The 21,554-nt window shown below is 44.5% G+C and overlaps 2 protein-coding genes across 2 annotated transcripts in view; one reads left to right on the plus strand and one right to left on the minus strand.

Annotated features, from left to right (window-relative positions):
- The window catches only part of LOC135212449 (serine beta-lactamase-like protein LACTB, mitochondrial), a 43,627-nt gene that overhangs the window by 6,309 nt on the left and 15,764 nt on the right, over positions 1-21,554 (plus strand). The window contains exons 6-8 of the mRNA XM_064245847.1: positions 8,501-8,666; positions 9,370-9,533; positions 11,497-11,731. Of these exons, the coding sequence (XP_064101917.1) occupies positions 8,501-8,666; positions 9,370-9,533; positions 11,497-11,651 (485 nt within the window). The 3' untranslated portion in view covers positions 11,652-11,731. The remainder of the gene's footprint in view (positions 1-8,500; positions 8,667-9,369; positions 9,534-11,496; positions 11,732-21,554) is intronic.
- The window catches only part of LOC135212450 (uncharacterized), a 100,490-nt gene continuing 98,336 nt past the window's right edge, over positions 19,401-21,554 (minus strand). The window contains 1 exon segment of the mRNA XM_064245848.1: positions 19,401-19,713. Within this exon segment, the coding sequence (XP_064101918.1) occupies positions 19,568-19,713 (146 nt within the window). The 3' untranslated portion in view covers positions 19,401-19,567.

Genomic DNA, 21,554 nt, shown 5'->3' on the forward strand with positions numbered 1-21,554 from the left:
TCGGTGATTTCGCTTTCGTTGTACTGTAAGTTACTTTATCATGTCAGCGATTTCGCTTTCGTTGTACTGTAAGTTACTTTATCATGTTGTGTGTAAACTTAATGACTTACGTTATTAGCTATGGGTACATTATTAGCCAAGGGTCCCAAGAATGTTGCTTAAGTTCACGGAAAGAAGAGGATGTTTTTTGCCATTTGTTAATGTGTTCCATAATTTTTAGTGTTAATGTTTTCTGCCATTTTTTAATGTGTTTCGTAAAGTTAAGTGTTCATGTTTCCTGCCATTTGTCCTCCCCCTCTGTCGCAAGTTTCGGACATCACCTCACTCGAAAGGTAAGGTTCCACATTTTACTACATATGTACGTACATATACACACACTATTTCTTGTACCCTGTACACTAATACACTTTATTTACAGGTACAGTAACGGTTAGGTTAAGTATTGAATGGTCCAAATTGTTTTATTTCATTGTTTATAGGTCAATTTAGCTTTATTATAAAATTTACTGTGGTGTTTTTGTAGGGCTTGGAACGAATTAGGCAATTTACATGTAAAACGTAGTTCTAGATACGAAAAAATCAGGTTACAAAGGCCACTTCAGAACGGATTAATTTCGTAACCTAAGGCACTACTGTATAAGATTGGACCCTTTATTTCCTACTTGTATTTTTCAAATTTATGGCTGGTAGCACAAAGTAAATAGTTTATATTTGTGTGCAGATGATGATTAGGTAATATGTGCACTTATTTTTGCAGTGAGAGGGATACTAAGTCTCAATTTCATGATGTTAGGCATAAGTGACTCCCATATAGAATTTTCCTGCCCAAACAAGGTTTCTTTAACTTTGATTTGACTTTCATTTCTGAATCATGTAACAGTAGAGACTTTCAGCTCAGTTTACATCAAGAGATTCTGCTGAACATTCATTTGTTCCGACACGGCATACAAACCTTCGGTCCTTTTACAATAGGAAGGTACTAGCGGCAGCTGGATAGGTCGTAAGCTTTCGAACAAGGGGTTCGGTAGTTAACTGCTTGTCCGACAGGCGCGCGCGACGACTGGTAGGTAAACAAACCACTTTTGCTTTCGGCCTGCTGGCGTGTGGACGTGTATCATCGCTCTCTGCCCGCTTCATCGTCGTTGCTTTCGCATGGTTGTGTTTTTCTTTTTCTATTTATCTAGTGAAACTGAATTGTAAGTACAATCATTTCATATTTATTTCCATTGAATTCAATTGTGAATTAAAGGATCTTGGTTTCACCACGCCCTCCGATTACCCGAGTGCCGGGACTGAAGGGCGTAAGTGCGGGAATTCATTTTCCCAGAAATGATCCTCGTATTGTGTATGCTCGGTGCCGAGGGCGGAGAGCGCTCGCTCCGAGCGTATATTTGGTTGGAAATGTGTAGATGAAAATCGTAAGTAAGTGCTCTTTTCATTTATATTTTTTTTGACCTGTATGCTCGTTGCCGAGCGAATGCGCTCGGCACGGAAGCTTATTCTGTATGGAAGTGGAATCGCAAGTACAGTATTCTTTTTCATTTTCATATATTTATTTTGATTGTAGCAATACTCATTTTGGATCAGTTTCCGAGCTTACCCGGAAATTGATCCTTTCCCCTTTTTATTTGAATGAAGTGAAATCGCAAGTGCAGTTCTTTTTCATTTTCATATTTTATTGAGATTGCATTGTTTACTGGGATCAATGTTTCCGCTATTTCCGGGAATTGATCTCCTTCCCCTTTTTATTTGTATGAAGTGAAATCGCAAGCGCAGTATTCTTTTTCAGTTTTCATTTTATATATATTTTTTGATTGCATCAATTCATTATGGATCAAGGTTTACATAAACCTTGATCCATAAAGATAAAGGAATGGATCCTTTTACCCTTGCGCTCGGTACCGAGGGCGCAAATGCGCTCGATCCGAGCCCTTATTCATTGTGAAGTGAATCGTAATGCAAGATTCTTTTTCATTTTATTCCTTTTATTATTGATTGCATCAATATTTATTTGGTTCAAGTTCCGCTCAGTCAGGGAATTGATCCTTATGCCCTTGCATTCGGGCCGATGGCACGATTGCTCTCGGGCTCTTATATTATTGTTGGGTACATGGGTGCTGTGCGGGGGTGGGGGAACGAGAACCCCCCCCCGCTCAGCTCCCACAGATGGCCCTTCCCCTTTGGGGGGGGGGAGGTTATCGGCGTTCTTCTCCTCGCCCGATCCGTCGAGCGCGGGGGAGGGCGCTCGGTGCCCGATGTACAATTGTATTCGGGGTCTTCCACTCGTTCGGGGAGGGCTCACCCCCCCGCGCGAGGGGACTTCCCCCCCCACTAATCGCTACTACTGTTATTTCAGCAGGTGCTACTGCCACGAGGGTGGACCTTGGTGAGGTATGGGCGTCCTTCCATTTGCAGGGCGTGCTAGTGTCCAGGGGCTGCGGTTCTATGTCTGGGCCTACTGCGGTCACCCATGGAGTGGTGACCACGCTCCAGGTGACGACGTCCCTCCTCACCTGGTGTACTCACCTCACGTGGTAACAGTCTTGCCTACAGCCGCTGTGAAGTGCCGTTCGCCGTACCGAGAGGGGGGCGTGCCGCCGCCGCTCGTGGTTGCCGCGCTGCAGCGACCACACTTCCGCTGCCCTAGAGCTCGCCCCTGGACCTGCCGCCGGTACCAGGATGTTGCTGGCTGCTGCTCCACTTCCTGTGTTTCCGGTGCTGCCTGCCGTACCTGCCGATTCTGGGCTGACTGTCCATGCAGTTGCTGCGCTGGCTGTCCCTGCCGTTGCTGTGCTGGCTGTCCCTGCCGTTGCTGCGCTGGCTGTCCCTACCGATGCTGTGCTGGCTGTGCCTGCTGTTCCTGAGATGCCCATACCTGCTGATGTCGTCCCTGTTCGTGGTGGTACTACCCCAGACTTTGGTCTGTCTGTACAGGTGCGTCCGGGCCCTGTGGCTTCGGCTACAGCAGCCCCGGCTCCGCCCTGGATAGCAGATCTTACGTCTGTCCTGAGGAAGCTGACGAAGAAGAGGAGGAAGGTGTCGTCGTCGTCGTCTTCATCTTCTTCATCGTCGTCGGCTGCCGCCTCTTCCCTTCGACTTCTAAGGCTTCACAGAGAGGAAGAAGGTTGCCTCCTCCCTCCTAAGAAGTCTCCTCGGGAGCTTCTCGGGACCCGTCTCACCTCGGTGGGACGGGAGGGTTCCTTCCGCTGGTCCTCCTGCTCCTTCGGGAGCGGGGCCCGTCTCTTCTTCCGCAAGGAAGAAGACTACGGGGACCAGAGGGGTACCGGCTAACACCGGTACTTCCTCGCCTGGTGTCAGTGGTTCTGCCACTGCATCAGGGTCCGTCTCGGCCTCTCGTTCGCGGGAGGTACCGAGTGTACGGTCGCCTATCAGCGACCGTGCAGCCAGGAACCAGACCTCTGAGTCCGCTCAGCGTCAGGTTCACGGCACGGGGCGGAAGACTGGTGACAGCCGCTCACGCGACTCTCACCAGACCAGCTTTCACTCTCGCGGCGAACAGCTGGCTACCCGGGGACGTGACGGTCCACGACCGGCCACGGACTGAGGCTGGGAAGAGGTCCTCCCGTTCGCCGGTGCCAGCCACGGCTGGAACCAGCGACGTGACGTGCCGTGAGGACAAGCACCGGTCTCACTGTGACAGTGGAGCCTGCAGGTCGCCTGACCGTCGCTCTCACAGAGAGCGAGCGGGTACGGCAACCAGCACCAGCTCTTCTGACACTCGAGATCGGGGCCGCTGTGCTCAGTCCAGCCGTTCTCCACAGCGAGACGGATCGACCAGGCCTGCAGCTCGATCGCCACCGCGGGTTGACGATCGCCTGCAGCCCTCCAAGCCTGCTGGTTCTGCCAGCGAGCGACGAGGGAGCGTCAGGTCTGCCTCTCCCGTACCTTCAACCTCCTCGGGTTACACCGGGAGGAGCGAGGTATTGAGGAGTGATCGTGAGGGGTGCGCCCCTCATGATCCCACCACGACGCCCTACGTGCCAGGCACGGTTCTTGGACCGGCCAGGACGTATGCGCAAGTGGATGGGGAAGAGCGAGAGGGCTGTCGCTGTTCCTTCTTAGGAGGAAGGTTCTCGGAATATGCTCTTGTTCGAAGGGCTTAACGGTCCCACTCTGCAAGATGCCGTGACTTCCGAGATCCAGAGGAACTTTGCCGAGGTTATGGCGCTGATTCGTCAGCACAACGACCTCGGGGAAGGATCGCCGCTCCCACCAGCAGAGCCACGTCTCGGCTCGAGTCGTTTTGGGGCCCGAGAGGGAACCCAAATCGACGGTGGGTCTGCCGCGATCGGAGCTTGCCGACTGTGTTGAACCAGGTAGTCTCTCGTCTCCGGACAAGAAGGCTCTCTCAGTTCTGGCCGGTCGAACAAGCTACTTCACCTCCTCTACTGCGACAGAGGCGTTTCTACGTGTCTTCGGACACCGTATTTGAATACCCCTTCGGTCCTCCTGAGGTTTCGACCTCGACGAGGACTGGAATGAGTCGGAGGACGGTATCGGCTCTCTCCTGTCAGGTGTCGATCAGCCCCACCCAGACGACGTTCACAGTGGCGGCAGACCCTTACCTACAGTATGAGTTCGTAACCCTCCTCGGGGAAAACCTTTTCTTTTCCTCCTGACGATACGTTTTCCAGGCTCTGAGAGGCCATCGCCGTAAGGCGATGGCTGCTCCTTTTCTTCTCCAACTGCTAGTTCCGCTGGGAAGGCGAGCCAGTATCCAATTCCTCCCCCATTCCCTCTCTCCTTACGGCTACGAGGGAAAGGGGAGGGATCCTACAGAGATTTCTCTGTAAGATCCCACGTTAGGGGCTGCGCTACCGGGGGGGGACCTTCGGGTCCTACCTGACGTAAGCCCCGGTCGTTGAGGAGGGATCCTGCCCTTTCTCGATTCCTACGGGAATCGAGAGGACCACCAGCCGATATCGTTTGACGAATTCGGTGGGGGGTTTCGCAGAGTGCTTAGAATTCTACGGAATTTCTAGCGCACTCAGAGTGTTCGAGTTTTTTACGATCTCCAAACACTTAGGCGAGACCACGGTCCAAAGTGAGCGAGAATCCCCGATAATTGTTACACGATAATCGGGAACCTCGCTTATGCTCGAATTCCTGTAGTTTCTAGCATTTGGAAGAAGACTGCTGCTGAAAGAAGAGTATCTCACAGTAGGCGTTAATCTGGAATAGAGAAGAACGGACGGGAACTTCCAGTTTGGCTTGAACTATCGTCTTCGGTATTCTGTTCACCATTGAAGCTTTTTTCCTTTGGGAAAGACTTCTCCTTCACTCTCTTGACTAGAGAACGAAGGCGGTCGATCTCCAATCCTTATTCTCATTCCTCGAGGGGAAAAGAATTTAGGATGGAGGTCGTGGTACAGAACCTACAAATATACTACGTATATTACCCTCGCGGGACATGATTCTTTTAACAGTTGAATGGTCCGGGGGGTAGGCGACATACCGTAGTTAACTCTACGGTTTGTGACCGAGACGAATTGTATCTTAATTGAACTGCAACTCGGGGTTGCCTGCAACCTCCCAGCAGTTATCAGTTTCGATTTTAGATACTTGGTATTGTCATGACAACACCAAATCAGCTTTTGTATTTACCGAAATCCGTTTCGGTTAAATATAATTGCTCGAGCGTATTCTTTATGCTCGATGGTTCTAGCCGAACGCATTCCTTCGTGGAATAATGGATTACCTGGCAACTCAGGATGGACGAGTCACCGATGAGCTACTGCGTATTGGAAACTTGCTGATAGCGGCTCAGTATCAGCTAGGTCTCGGAGATGCACGGTCGGTTACGTCTCTCTCTCCCCTGGTTTGATTGACTACCGAACCGTATCTCTGCCCAACAATCATGGACTTAGGTCTCTGATTAACGGGGATTCTCGCAATAATGAAGGTCCATCTACTGCTGTGACGCTCGATTTCATCGCCTTCGACATTGCGAGAATTTTCAACAGAGATATCTCTTGGACTCTTTCATCTTTCTGTTTACCGCACGGTGAACAGAAGTCTGTACTAGTCAACCGCTGCATCGCACCGCGATAATGCGAATGATTTTTGCAGACATCTGAGTTTGTCTTCAAATATCTCGTATTCGTAGGTGTGCAATTTCATTTGCTCTCACCCCGAATTAACAAAAAGATATGTCAGAAGACATCGCCTACTCTCCGACCTGACAGCTCTACTTCCAAATGTTCAGCCCATGAGAAGCAGTTCTTCAGGCAGTAGTTCCCTGTCTTCATTACTGAAAAGCGCTCCGCTTTTTTTTTCATTGCAACTACGATCCGTTACCGGAACAGGGCAATGAAATAGCGGTTAGCGTTCTCAGGTCTTTGCAGCACAGGTTCAGAATCTTTTTGGAAGAATTCCTTCTCTCGGTTCGGTTTCACCTGTGAAGACGTAGGTTGCATTTTCTGTACACCTCGTCTTCACGACACCATAGTGTTGTTTCTCCTTAGCCGAGAATCAACTATACTATGAGATATCTTGCCATCAAGGACCTCGGTCTCTAGAAGCAATTGACTTTCGCCTGTTGGGCACATGCCTTAAGAGAGTCATCACCTTGCCTTCTGGCATCGGTGACGAACAAATTATTTGTTTAGTCTCTTGGCATAACCCTTTTAAGGCGAAGGTCACGTGACTTGCTCGGGTGCTTGGACAACTTGCCTCCTACCGAACGCAGTCAGTAGGCAGCTGTCAGCGCCCAAGTCTGTTACGAACTTCGCTGTGGACTTAGTTCGGTTGTTCCATAACAATCTTTTCTTCGTCCTAACGGCTTGTCACAGTACCCATACCATCGACACCCACCATTGAGTGTCGGTGTCCTATCACTACCGAAGAACAACAACTTCGCTGCAGACGGATAGACCAGTATGGGTACAGGACATCACCGAAGTCGAGAAGAGGGATAGGTCATACGACCATTCTCTTCTTTTCCTCTGAGGTAATTTGCATGACTTTTCCTGCGAAGTCAAGCATCCAGGGGAGGGGGATTCGTGACTCGATTTCGTACCGAATTCGTAGCGAAGACTCTGAACCCGTTCGGTTCCTGACGATCGGTTAAGAGTCCTTCACAATCCCCTCCCTAATGGACTTCACCGCCTTCGATGCGAAGGAGATGCTGCTTTGTCCTGTGAAAGCGCGACCGCGCTTTCTGAAGAAAACTCGACATCCCAGGCTGAGTGTTGAAGACTCTTCGTCAGCACCAGATGACCTAGAAGTACACTCCCTCGAGTTACACAAGAACGTTAAACTCCGTGGCGCAGGTACTGAAGGCAGGGGTCTGGTACAACCAGACCACCGGCACCTCCTTCTACCTTTTGGATATGCCCAGGTCCTTGGATCGTTTTCCTTAGGACCCGTGGTGGCTGCTCAACACGTTGTCTAGCTAACCCAGACCCTAGCAGGCTGAACAGCATCGAGTCCTGGTGTGACTGTAAGAATAGATAAGTGAATGAGAGAGTGACTGGCTTCTCTTCCTATCTTTTTCTACCCCTCTACCTGTGGGTAGAGGGATACGGTCATCACCTTGCTGGATAAGGACGAGATGCCGTGAGACTACTCGACAGAGCCCCATCCTATCCCTTTGCACTAGGGATGGGAGCGAATATCCACCACTTCCTCCTACAAGGGGGGGGAAGTGGATGCCAACAAGAGACAAACCATAACTTTATGTTGCCTCTTGCAAATAGGAACTTGTTCTTGTTTGCTGGTACGAAGAGATACGCTTGCCTCTCTCTTAGTACTTGGTCCAGAGGTCTGACCATTGATCCTGCGGTGCACACCCCGATCAATCGGACAGAGGCTTGGATCCCTCCCTCGCTCTTACGACCAGGGAGGCATTCCAAGGTTGGGCGAACACCAGTCTGTTCACAAAAGACTCAGATTCCTCCCACCAAGAAGTGAGTCTTCCTATTGTAAAAGGACCGAAGGTTTGTATGCCGTGTCGGAACAAATGACAATTTGTCCAAAATTGCATTTTTCCTAACTATACAAACCTGAGGTCCTTTTACACATAGCCCCACCTCATGCCACCCCTCACTCTGCAGTTTTTGCTTGGGCCAAAAGCAAAAGTGATTTGTTTACCTACCAGTCGCGCGCGCGCGCCTGTCGGACAAGCAGTTAACTACTGAACCCCTTGTTCGAAAGCTTACGACCTATCCAGCTGCCGCTAGTACCTTCCTATTGTAAAAGGACCTCAGGTTTGTATAGTTAGGAAAAATGCAATTTTGGACAAATTGTCATATCATTTAGTTCCCCTGGATTGCTATTAGCCACCCATCCTGGAAGCGATGTTTTCTGGGTTATACCTGTAAAGGACATTTTCACAGTTCTAGTAATTATGGAACCAAGTGTTGTAAATTCATGCAGCATTAGGACTGATTATGTACCAGAAAGGGTATCTGAACAGTACAATACAGTTTGTAATCACTGCTTGTTTTCATTTTCTTATTCTTTCAATTATCTGTTTCAGGTACTGATTTCCTTTACACAACTCACGGGTGGACAGTGGTTAGTGCAGTAGTTGAAAGTGTGGTTGGTAAGCCATTTCCACAAGCAATTCAGGGTATTTTTCATGATCTTGGTCTTCGTTATACTTACCTAGATGACCCCTCAAGAATCATTTACAACAGAGCAAGGTATAGGAAAATATTACTGTTTCACAGTCAGTGTTTTGATGCAAAAGGTTGAAATAGTCTATTCCCTCATTTTAATAACTTTGTCATCACAAAATTATACTGCATGGCTATCAAGTTTCACGCTGCGCTGCTAACACCTTCATCTTACTGCATGGTGTAGTGTGATTGACTTGTAGGGTAGGGTAAATGACTTTGTACATTACAACTGAGAATATATAAACAATCCAATTTTTTTATACAAACCCATTTGTTCATACTGTATGTGTTAACTGCACTACTGAAAATGATAGTCAGGACTACTGGTAAATAGCAATACAGTATCCCAATTTGTTAGAATAAAAATATCAATGATGCATGTATAATGCTTGTACTACTAATTTGGCAGCAGAGGCATGGTTACTTAGAAAGAAAGGAAAGAAGACTACAATTTGCCGAGGGATGTGAAGTCCAGAAGTTGGATAAGAGACTGGTCTCAAAAATTGTGGTGGTACAGTTTTTGCTGTGTGATGAGGAGGGATGATAACAGGTAGTCAGCTGTACTGTGCAGCAGTTACAATAGCAGGATGAAATTCAGCAGCAAGACTCGGAAAATTATGAAAAAAGGGCATAAATGAAGTCCTTGACCAGATGGAAAACATATTTTTAAAAAATATTAATGATGATGGTGGTGGATATAAATGTAAATTTTTAAATGTGTTTTCAGTTATTACAGGCGTGACTCATCTGGGAGGTTGGAGAATGCCCCATATGTTGATAATTCATATAAATGGGCTGGTGGAGGATTTTTGTCTACAGCTGAAGACTTAACAAGATTTGGGAATGCTATGTTGTACTCCAGCCAACAAAATAGTGCACAAAATGTGGAAGGTTAGTTTTATCTGTTCAGTTTGTAGCAAAATTTTCCATAGTACATGTTATTTAGCATATTACTAACCTGGTTAACCAATAATCGGACTTTCATCCATGTTACTTCAATTTTTGTTTCAGATTTCATTATTTCACTTGTAAGACAAGATTAAGCTTTAGCTGAACTGGGTATGATTTGCTCATAATGTGTTGTACAGATTGCATTAAATTTGGTACTGAAAACCCATCACTTTCATGGCTGCCCTCAGGATACAACAGGATCTTTCCATAAATGTTCATAAAAGGAAAATCCAGCTCTCTGTTTGAAATCTTCACTCTGGAGTCCCCCAGTCACGAGAAAATTTTCATATCAAGTGTGCCTGTCTGAACCGTATTGACTTTAATCTCCAGAACTTGACCAGTTCCCACTTCATAACTCATTTTGCTGTTTCAGCCCATAATATCTATTAGTTCCTTATCTTGGTGATTGCTTTTCCTTAATTATTATAATTTAACGATTCTTGGACCTTAATAAGTGTATTTAAATGCTTAATAGTATTTGACAATAACCAGTGAGCGTCTTTCTATTACTGCTGCTACCGCTCACTGTAAATATTCTTTTTATTTTGAACAGGTGTTCTGTTTGCCTGATATATATAAGTTCGCAGTTGGCCCTTTTTGAGTCGTGTATCAAATTTAGGCTAAAGGCCAAGCACTGGAACCTATGAGGTCATTCAGTGCTGAAATGGAAATTGACAGTAAAGGTTTGAAAGGTGTAACAGGAGGAAAACCTCACAGTTGCACAATGAATCAAGTGTTAGGAGAGGGTGGAAAGTAAGATGACGAAAGAGAATATGAAAGGAAGTACTACAGTAAAAAGAACAAAAGTGGTTGCAGCTAGGGACTGAAGGCATGCTGCAAAGAACCTGAAGGCCCCTCCACACGAAAGCTCGATGAACTCTACTTGATGTGACGTCAGAGGCGGAGAAACAGGATAAGGTTCTGACTTTTCCCCTCTTCTGACGTCGCATCGAGCAAAGATCGATCGTGTGGATGGGGCTTCCTTAAAGTACAAGCCCTACGGTGCACTGCATGAGGTCCACTGACGGCAGTACCCTCCTACAGGGAATTGGCCCTTTTATATTATAAGAAGTTTATCTTCGATATATCATAATTTGATTAATGTACACATTCTTTACAACTCTTCCATATTGTACACTTGTTAACCTAATCCAAATACAGTAAAGCTACATATTATTCATGGTGGACACTGATGATTCACATTTTATTACTTTCAAATATATCTTGTATTTTACTTCTTTTACTTTTTGTGGCTCATAACCCAGGTAGTTAGTATCTCCAGTCCTAGGCAAACATTGGGGAAAAAAAGTAGTTTGTCAACTGCAAGTACACATACAAAATTTCAAAACAAAAGTTTCACAAGTATGAACTTCTAATAACAAATTTAACACTTAAAAAAGTATTGGGGATAGGGGATACTTGCAGAAAAGTGTTACTCAACTTTTCTTTTTAATCCTCAAACTATATGTAATGTTCCCAATCACTTAGCATAAATAAAATAACAGGTTTGTGTTTAAGAAAAAAAAAAAAATATATTGTGGTCAGTTCGGGATATTATATTTTCTAGTTATTGAATTCATTTGTCACAAACTAATTTTACTGCAATATTCATTTTCTAAGACCTAGTCTCATTTTTCCTTTTCATTTCATCATTTGAATTAAGTAAGTCCAAATATTTAAACACATTGTGTGCTGTCTTCCCTGCAAATATTACTGTTGTTAATATCCATCATTTTGATGGTGAAAATAAAATTGGTTATTAAGTATCTTTAAAAATTTGTCTTGTTGGAGGTTACTGAATTGATTGTCTTTAGATTCTAAGGAAAGGAAATTCATTAAGATTGGTAGTAAATGTAGGATTTTTTCAAGACATCATGTGTATCACGCATTATTTGTTTTGTAGGTCAAGCTCCTCAAAGGGGATATCTCAAGTCATCTACAATGAAACATCTGTGGGACACCAGTCGCAGGTACCAAAATGGGGTGGGATCGCGATGGTGGATATGGGTGGGGATGGGGAGCTGTGGAAGGAAAAGAAAACCTAAAGTTTTGTCGTGAAGTGCGGCCTTATGCCTCACACACTGGAGGAGCAGTGGGAGCTAGTAGTGTGCTTCTAATTTTACCTGCACAAAGTGAAGGTCGGCCACATTGATGGCCCACCTCCTAGAGGTGTTGTGTGACACTGCTGACAAATATGGAGAATGTTGGCCTTAATACAGAGGCTCTACAGATAGCAAAGTTATTTGAAAATTTGAAAAAGTAAGCAAGTAAAGTTATCATGATTAAGAGTATTTACTAAGGTTGTCCTAATATGTAGTACGACAAATGTCAACTGCAAAGTTTTCCTCAGGGTTTTAATGTTCTTGTGTATGATTATAATATACACAATTATTTCTCTTGGAATTTAATTGATTTAGATAGATGCCGTTTTCTGCACACACAAAATATTGGCATAATTGATGTTCACATAATATTTTAATGTGTTTAACTGCCAAAGGTGGAAAACTCAGGAATCTCCAAATTTGTGTCAATGGCTGACAAGTATGTGTTTGTTTTTCTTGTGTTTTAAAGTTCAACTAAAGTATAGTTATACATTTTAAATTTATCTTATTTGCCAATAGTCACTGGATCACAAGTTTTTTTTTTTATAATTCTACCGGTTTTTCCAGCTTGGCGCTAGTATTATTGTAATGTTAAGAGTGAAGGTTTGTTGGTATATGAACAATGAAGGTTTGTTTGGTATATGAACAAAGTAATTTCATACAATCAACTTACCTGTCAGATATATACATAGCTAAGACTCCGTCGTCCCCGACAGGAAATTCAAATTCGCGCGCACTCGCTACAGGTAGGTCAGGTGATCTACCGGCCTGCCCTGGGTGGCAGGACTAGGAAACCAACATCCCCCGTTTTCTATCATATTTTCTCTTTCGCGGTGGTATCAAAACATTGTTGTTATTACCTCCTGACTTGGATTCATTTTTCAACACTTTGATCAGCGTTTTTTTTTTTTCGACTTTTGGTGACGTATTTGGATCGTGTTTTTTGGCATTCGCTACTGTGGACTGTTTTTTGGAATAACTCTTTTGGATTTTTCTCAGTATGTCTGATTCTAATGTGAGTGTGAGAATGTGTGTGAATGTAGGCTTGCAGGGTGAGGATACCGAAAGCTTCGGTTGATCCTCACACTGTATGCCGTAAATGTAGGGGGGTGCAGTGTTCTGCTATTAACACTTGTAAGGAATGCGAGAGTTTGAATGCAGAAGAATGAAGACTTTGACTTCTTATTTGAAGAAGTTAGAGAGGGATAGAGTTAGAAGGCTGAAAGGTGTGAATTCAAGGCCTATTGAGCCTTTCAATAATAATTCTAACCCTACTACTGTAGATTCTCCCTATAAATCTCATTCTCAGAGTGTCTTTTCGGATTCGGCATCGGAAATCGCCAATCTGAAAGCGACGATTCGAGACATGAAGTCCAAGATGGCGGACTCGAAAGGTAAGGCTAGTGATAGTGAAAATTTTAGTGAAGTGAGCCCTATCAGTGTTTGTGGAGGGGGCGTTTGATCGTCCCTGCGGCGCTCAGGCCTAGACCTCTTCCAAGCTCACATGCCCAGAGGAGAAGGAAGTCGAAAGCCTTAAGGACGGTCGGAGGGAATCCCCAAGGTCAGACGTCCCTTCAGCTAGCTTTGCTTCATGGCAGCCAGCTCAAGGGCGCTATAGAAAAAGCGTCCTTCGCGAGTGTTCTCGTCCTCTCCCTCTCCCTCACCTAAACGAGGGTGGAAGGAGTCGAACTTATCGAGACCGCTGAAGCGTCATATGAAGCAAGACATTGATTCTAGCCCGGAGCGCTTCTCGGATGAGCCCCCGTCGGCTATTAAGAAGGCGAAGGTGGCGTCAACGTCACCTGACGCTTACGAGGAAGTACCCCATCATGCTTCTTCCCCGAGTGATGACGAAAGGCGTCAGGCATAGACGTAGGAGAAGCGTCAAGGAAGATCATTATGGCGGTGCAGGAACAACTGTCATCTCTTGTGGGAGTTTTAGCGCCCCGTCGGAAGGACGTGACGCTTCCTATTAAGAAGTCTCGTCCTCTCGCACCTGCTCGGAAGTCGTCTTGTAGAAGTGAAGCGTCAAATCAAGAGGAGCTTAGACGTGACGCTCCGTCCAAGATTGTGACGCCGAGTAGGAAGCCCTTAGAAAGCGAAGCGTCTTCCAAACGCGAAGCGTCATCTAAACGTCAACAAGAGACGTCATACATGACGCTCGGAGAGCGGGAAGCGTCATACATGACGTCTTCTAAAGCGCGAGAGAAGCCGCAGGTTGTGACGCCTTCCAGTCGATCAGAACGGGAAAAAGGAAAGACTTTTCATTCCCTTAGCCCCTCTCCGATCAGGAGTTTGTCTCCCCCAGAAGAGGAAAGTTCTGAAAGGAGAAGGAGAACAGAAACTCAGGATTATCACGAGTTCGAACGAAACTCGGATGATGACGATCTTGGAAGAGAGGGCTTGTCCAACTATAAAGGTGTTGACTACCCTGCTTCTGAGGAATACGGAGACGAGTTGACCCTCCGGATGCTAACCTGCTCCGCGCTCGCTCTTTTCGAGTGACGAAGGTTGGTGAAGAAGACTTCGTCTTTTCTGAAGATGAAGCCCCCCACCATCTCGATGAAGCGGGCTTTACACGCCTTAGACGCCTGGATGAAGTCGAAGAAAGACTTAACCAGGACAGTATTTTGCATGTCCTCCAGCAAGGTTAGCTGGGAAAAGAGGCATATGGTACAAGACGGGGGAGGATATGGGTATCGCTCTCCCTTCTACTACAGAGGCAGACTTTTCGACGTTAGTTGACGCTTCAAGGCGTCCTAGTCTTAATTCTGCCCGCATTACTTGGAGTATTTCGGAACTAGATCATCTCCTCAAGGGACTTTTCCAGTATTGGAAGTCTTCAACTTCTTGGATTGGTCCCTTGGGGTGATGTCCAAGAAAGCTCACGATTCGCAGGGAATCGAACCTGAAGCCCTGTTATGCATTTTTGTCGTGCATCGACAAAGCAGTACAAGATGGATCTTTGGAAGTCTCTGCATTATTTGGAGCAGGTCTTTTGAAGAAAAAGGACAGTGTAGGGCGCCTTCTTAACAAAGGCGTCTCGCATGCGCAGAGGGCAGCTCTACTATATGCACCTCTTTCGAACTATTTGTTCCCTTCTAAGTTAGTGGAAGGACGTGGCTCACTCTTTAACTGAGAAGGCGACGCAGGATCTTCTGACGCAGGTCAGCTAGGAAGAAGAAACCTGCTTTAGTATCGGACAAGAAAGGACCTAGCACTTCTACGCAGCCCTTTCGAGGTGGTCCGATCTCCAGACCTCCCGCAAGAAGGAAGGCTCCAGAGAAGAGAGGTAGGTCCGCCTTTCGTCCCTTTAAAAGGGAAAATGAAACATTTCTCCTCCAAGCACCAGTAGGTGCCAGGCTCCTGCGACACTCCCGAGCCTAGACCTCTTCCAAGCTCACGAACACAGAGGAGAAGGAAAGTCGAAAGCCTTAAGGAGGTTGTGGGGAATCCCCAACAGTCAGACGTTCCTAAGCTAGCTCTGCTTCGTTGCAGGACAGGCTCAAGGGCACTATAGAAACGGTCCTTCGCGATGTTTTCTCGTCCCCTCGAATCCTCCCTCCCTTCCCTCACCTAAACGAGGGTGGAGGGAATCGAACTTGTCGAAACCGCTGAAGCGCCATATGACCGCCTGACAGGGATTCTAGTCCGGAGAGTTTCTCAGATTGACTCTCCGTCTTCTAGCAAGAAAGCGAAGGGGGCGGGGGGTCAGCGTCACCTGAAGTGTACGCGGAAGTACCCTTTCCTTTTTTCCCCACCGAGTGATGACGAAAGACGTCATGCACTGGACGTGGGAGAAGCGTCAAGAGAATCATTATAGCAGTTCAAGAGCAACTGTCATCTCGAACGCAACGTCGGAAGGACGTGTCGCTTCCAATTAAGAAGTCTCGTCCTCTCTTACCTGTTCAACGACAAGCGTCATACAGACGGGAAACGGGCTAAACGTCTTACAGAGCGTCTAGTGCGAGAGAGAGAACAGGTGCTTACGAGAGTTTCGTAACGCCAGAGAGAAGTAAGACGTTCTTTAGAAGCGAAAGCGTCATTGGAAACGGAGCATAGACATGACGCTCCGTCCAATATTATGACGCCAAGGAGGACGCCTTTGGAGAGCTGAGCATCTTTCCAAGCGCGAAGCGTCATCGAGACGTCAGCAAAAGACGTCATCCATGACGCTTGGCAAACGGGAAGCGTCATGTAAGCATGAAGAGTCTTCTAAATTTCTAGAGAAGCCGAAGCTTATGACGCCTTCCAAGAATATTAGAGCGGGAAAGAGGAAGGATTATCATTCCCTTAGCCCCTCTCCTGTTAGGAGTTTGTTTCCGCAAGAAGAAGAATGTTCGGAAAGGGAGAGCGGAGACGCTTTTAGATCCCGGAGTTAGAGGAAAACTCGGATAACGAATATAGTGAAAGAGAAGGTTTGTCTAACTAGAAGGGGGATTGACTAACCTTCTTCTTGAGGAGTACGGGGACGAGTTGACGCCCAACACCACCCCTCTTGCCTACATTCGGAAACAGGGAGGGACGCACTCCTCGTTCCTTTACGAAGCTCACGAGAGACCGATTACTTTGGACGTATCACAGTAACATCTCCCTGATGACAAGGTTCTTACAGGGAGAAGGAATGTGAGGGCGGACAGGCTCAGCATGGAGGAACCAGGTCCTTCATACAGAATGGACTTTACACGAGGAAGTGTCTCGAGCTCTGGTCTCTGTGGGGAACTCCTCAGGTGGAGTTCTTCGCAACATTTATTTCAAAAAGGCTCACAGTGTTTTGCTCGGTCGTGGAAGATCCCAGAGCACTTATGGTATGCCTTCCTGCTAGATGGCCTTCCTCTAAATTGGTCTCGAGAGACGTTTATGCTTCTCCCCCATTCAAAATCCGGGGGTTAGTAATGAAAAGTGTGTGGCGTCAAAGGAGACGAGGATGACGTTAATAGCCACCTTTTGGCCGGCCCAGGAATGGTTCAAGGAGGTGGTAGAGTGAAGCGTAGACTTTCCAAGATCCCTACCCGGAAGGACGGATCTTTCTCATACAACCATCAAACCTCTCCGCTCTCGCTCTGACTGCCTTTCGACTATCGAAAGACTTGTCAGAGCGAGAGGCTTTTCTCGCGAAGTAGCAAGCGCGATCGCGAGAGAACGCAGAACCTCCACTACGAAAGTATACCAGTCGAAGTGGAAGGTATTTAGAAGGAGGTGTAGATCCAAGAAGTTGTCCTCCTCCACTACCTCTATAGCGGAAATTTGCGGATTTCCGGCTATTCCTGAGAGAAAAATCTCATCTAGCCGTATCCACAATAGAGGGATATAGAAGTATGCTCTCGGCTGTATTCAGGAACAGAGGATTAGATCGGGCAGATAATGAAGATCTCCACGATCTCATAAGGTCTTTTGAGACTTCAAAGTATAAGGAACCAGTACCTCCGAACTGGAACCTAGACGTAGTTCTAAAGTATCTGTCATCGGAAAGATTCGAACCTCCTCATCGGGCATCGTTTAGACATTACCCGAAAATGCCTATTCCTATTATCTTTAGCTACGGCAAAGAGAATTAGGGCATTGCATGCTCTGCAGGATGAAGTAGCATTCAAGGGAGACTCAGCGATTTGCTCGTTTCAGACCCTGTTTTAAGTTTTAGCTGGAAACGAGAATCCTACGAATCCCTGGCCTAAGTCATTCGAAGTCAAAGGCATGTCAAGTCTCGTAGGCAGAGAAACAGAGAGGTCTCTCTGCCCTGTTAGAGCTCTGAAGTTCTACCTTCAGAGAGAAGCATCGAATGGAGGTCTTAGACAAGGTCTTTGGTGCGCGGTAAAAGACCCCACAAGACTGATGTCCAAGAATGCGCTGGCATTCGTTGTAAGAAACGTCATTACAGACACTCATAAGGCCTGTCCTGACGAACAGTTACAACTGTTGAGAATAGAAGCTCATGAAGTTAGAGCTATAGCGACGTCTCTCTTGTTTCATAAGAATATGTCGTTAAAAACATAATAGATACGACATTTTGGAGATTGCAAACTCAGTATTTGCATCTCATTACTTGAAAGACGTGCGTGTGACATATGAGAAGTGTTTTTCTCTAGGTCCTTTCGTATCAGCGGATACGATTCTGGGTACGGGAGCAGACACCAATCCTTAAATGTTATACTTTTCTTCTTTTTGGATATGGTCGAGTCTCTTCTAACAATAGAGGACTTAGGCTAGCACGGGCGGCCGTCTATGTTGTTCAGTAAAATTCTTGTCATATCCAATTAGTTGAGTATAATTTTGAAAATTATGTATGTGTCGCGTAGTGATTTTGAGTTACGATTGTTGTGACGAGTTCGGGGATAAACTCTTAACAATCTGTAGTTCTAACGTATGGTTAGGATCAGGTGGTCGGGATTGGTTGTGTGCTCCTTCATAAGGTGTATTGTCATATAAGTGGATCAGCACCCATTGACAAAGTCCTTTTAGGCTTCTGCCGAGTAAGTGGGTAAGACCCCATCGGCAGACCCACAAGAACTCTTGGCCATAGATCATATATCTCGCTAAAGTTTCTTGAGTGATGCAGACTACTGGGCAAACACCCACGAAGTCTACCACCTATCAGGTAGGAACCAAGGTTTTATTTATACCTACAACATATGTTGTTTACCTGTCTATTCCATATAGAAGCTGTCTCTTACCCTCCACCGAAGGGTGCCAATCAGCTATGTATATATCTGACAGGTAAGTTGATTGTATGAAAATGATATTGTTATGTTTTACAATAAAGTTTCATACATACTTACCTGGCAGATATATACAATTAAAGGCCCACCAGCCTCCACCCCGCAGGAGACAGGTGGAAGAGAGAAAATATGATAGAAAACGGGGATGGTTCCTAGTCCTGCCACCCAGGGCAGGCCGGTAGATCACCTGACCTACCTGTAGCGAGTGGCGCGAAATTTGAATTTCTGTCGGGGACGACGGAGTCTTAGCTATGTATATATCTGCCAGGTAAGTATGTATGAAACTTTATTGTAACATAACAATATCATTTTTTAAGGAGTTTCACAATTTGTTCATTTGGCATTCATGAGCTCTGTACTACTGTAAATACATCTCAACTCAGTCAAGCATAAAAACAGTTCCTTACTTAAAAATAAAAAATGTGAGTATGCCATTTTAACATCTGTGTAGGTATGTATGCGTGTAAATGTGGTATTTTCTCATCCTAACATATACTATATTAATATTTTCTTAAACAAACATGGGTTTGATTCCTATATTTATCATAAATATACATATTTAATACAAAACTAATAAATCACAGCCACATAAATTCTTTGGCACTATGTTACGGTATAAAAAGTATCCAAACATTTAAAAATAGTACATCATTTCATTTAAATTTCCTTAAATATATTCTCACCACAAAGTTCATGATAAAATCAGGCATCTCACCTTTACAATACTTGCCATTTGAATATTTATCTTTGCAAGGTTATTCCTTTTGTCATATCTGCTGTACTTCCTTAGAACCTCAGACCCACTGTGAAAATGTGCTTATGGAACAAAGACTTATGAGTCAAATTTTTTAGAATTTGCTACTAAAATGATTACACAATTGTTTTTGGAATATCTCGTTCAAGGATTATTTTATCAAAATACAGTCTGTGTACGTGCGTATTTGTGTTCTAGCAAAATAGTTTACTTTTTTATACGGTTAATTGTGACAATACTTTTTCCAAAAACTTGAAAATTTTAACCTATCAAGTTTTAGACACCTTTTTCTCATATGAAGCACATAAATACTTTTCTAGCTTGGAAACAAACAGTGAGAAATTCTTACCGCCCTGATATTTGTTAACTGAACCGTGTCCGTGATACATGATAGCACTGGATTTAATCATACTTCATGTAAGCTGCAAAATTCAAAGGGCTTTCCTCTTGTTGCTGGCCACTGGTGTATGACAGAGCAGCATTGGTTGGAGAAAGGGTAGCAAAATGGGATGACGTCTGGTACTGTGGACTAAGACTAGATGAAAGATTCCTATGTAGTGGTGATGCTTGCGGCAACTGGGCAAAGCTTTCCGAAACGGGACCATATCTGGTACAATCATTAGTGTCTCGACTGAGCCTGGAAAGTGTAAGTAGGACTTGGAGGATATTCTGTCAGTGTCGTAGGAGGTGGAGTCCCAGGAAGTTGAGGTTGCAAAGAAACATTGGTATTTTCCAAATCTGAGAAGATGTCAGCCTGCCAATAAAATGAAAAATAAGAAAGAAATTACTTTAATATTTAAACACCTATATAACATCCGTGATATTTTTAGGGTGCTTGCTACAAAGAACTGTACTTGGGTTAAAAATTTTGACCAACAAAAAATTATTTGCATTGTATGTGAGAGAAATATATACCATTGAAAGTAAATATTTTGTGTGTTTAAGGTCAACTGACATCCATAGTGGAAAGAATACTCATCAACCAAGCTAGCAAGATAATATGTTACACACTAAACATTCACAATTTACTTTTATTATTTAACAAAGAAAATCAGTTGGTACCATTGGCCAGTTATTAGCTGCAAAAACTCTCCTTTGGATTGTAATGGGGTGTAGTCTTGGCAAAAGAAAATGCACATTCAATATTAAAATTTCCCAAAAGAATAACCACATTTTTTTCAAAGTCTGAGGCTATTTTAATAAAAAACATACAATGTCATCTAGGCCTTTCTCTATCAATTACATATCTGATACATAAGGAAAGGGCTTGAGAGTTTAACTTTTTTTTTATCAGTATTCATTTCCACTGCTTGGGGTGTACCAGGCATATATTTAACAGCTATTTTTTACTTTACCATATCACAGATTGTTGTATTTTTGTATTTATTAAAACTGTCCAACATCCTTAATGTGACATTTCAATTTTATATCCAAATTGTACTTTGGCTTTCTGATATTTCACTGTACAATGACTGCATCTTATTCTTCTGTGAGTTGCCAAAACTAAACTTCAAGACAGCGTACATTGCTACCGGAACAAAACTAGCTTCAAAAAATGTCCATCATTTTGGGGCTAGATATCTCCAATTATATGGCCTGGTATTTCGTACTTTTAAGATCCGCTACGTGTGTATGAGCTAGTGCCCTCCTTAAAACTTAACCTTTTTCACTCTTAATCCCTTACTACTACTCCTTTTAGAAAGTAACTACTTCATTCTAAGAACCAACAGCGTGTTCTTACCACAGCTGATACAGTGAGAAGAAAAGATTTTGTTAATAAGACAGCAAATGATCAATTTTTTAATAATTTGTAGTTTTCATAGCTAACAAACCTCCGGTCTTAACATTAGGATAAATCTTCTATTACCAGATCAGTTATTGTACATACATTCTCTCTGCACCTACAGCACGTTGGCTGTGGATCCCATGGACACTGATGCTAAAAATCTCGAACAAAGAAACCCACTAATACCCAGACATTTCCTCTGTTTCCTGTGAGATCCCAAAGAAACTTGGTTCAGGGAGGTAAAATGATCCATGATATCCAGAAAACCTGTACAAAACCACAGGAATCACACACACTAAAACAGAAAGAAAGAAAAGAAAAAAGCAGGCAAACTAAACCAGCTTGAAAAGGACAGAGAGCAAAATGTGTCCTGTCTTAAAGGTGGTAAGAAAGTAACTGATGTGATCACAAGATGCCGAAGGCATTGTGGGAGTTCCCACAGACCTTGTGATCAAGCACAGATGCCAATAGTTCCTTGCATACACAATTTGTAATTAATTTTACCCGGTGCTAGAAGATTGCCCCTGATGTTAAGATTGAAGGTTTGTTTTGTATGAACAAATGTTTTTTCACTTAATTGCTGAATTCTTCAGTCCTTCTAAA

Source organism: Macrobrachium nipponense, chromosome 41 (genome assembly GCF_015104395.2).
Source record: "Macrobrachium nipponense isolate FS-2020 chromosome 41, ASM1510439v2, whole genome shotgun sequence".
Lineage (NCBI taxonomy): Eukaryota > Metazoa > Arthropoda > Malacostraca > Decapoda > Palaemonidae > Macrobrachium > Macrobrachium nipponense.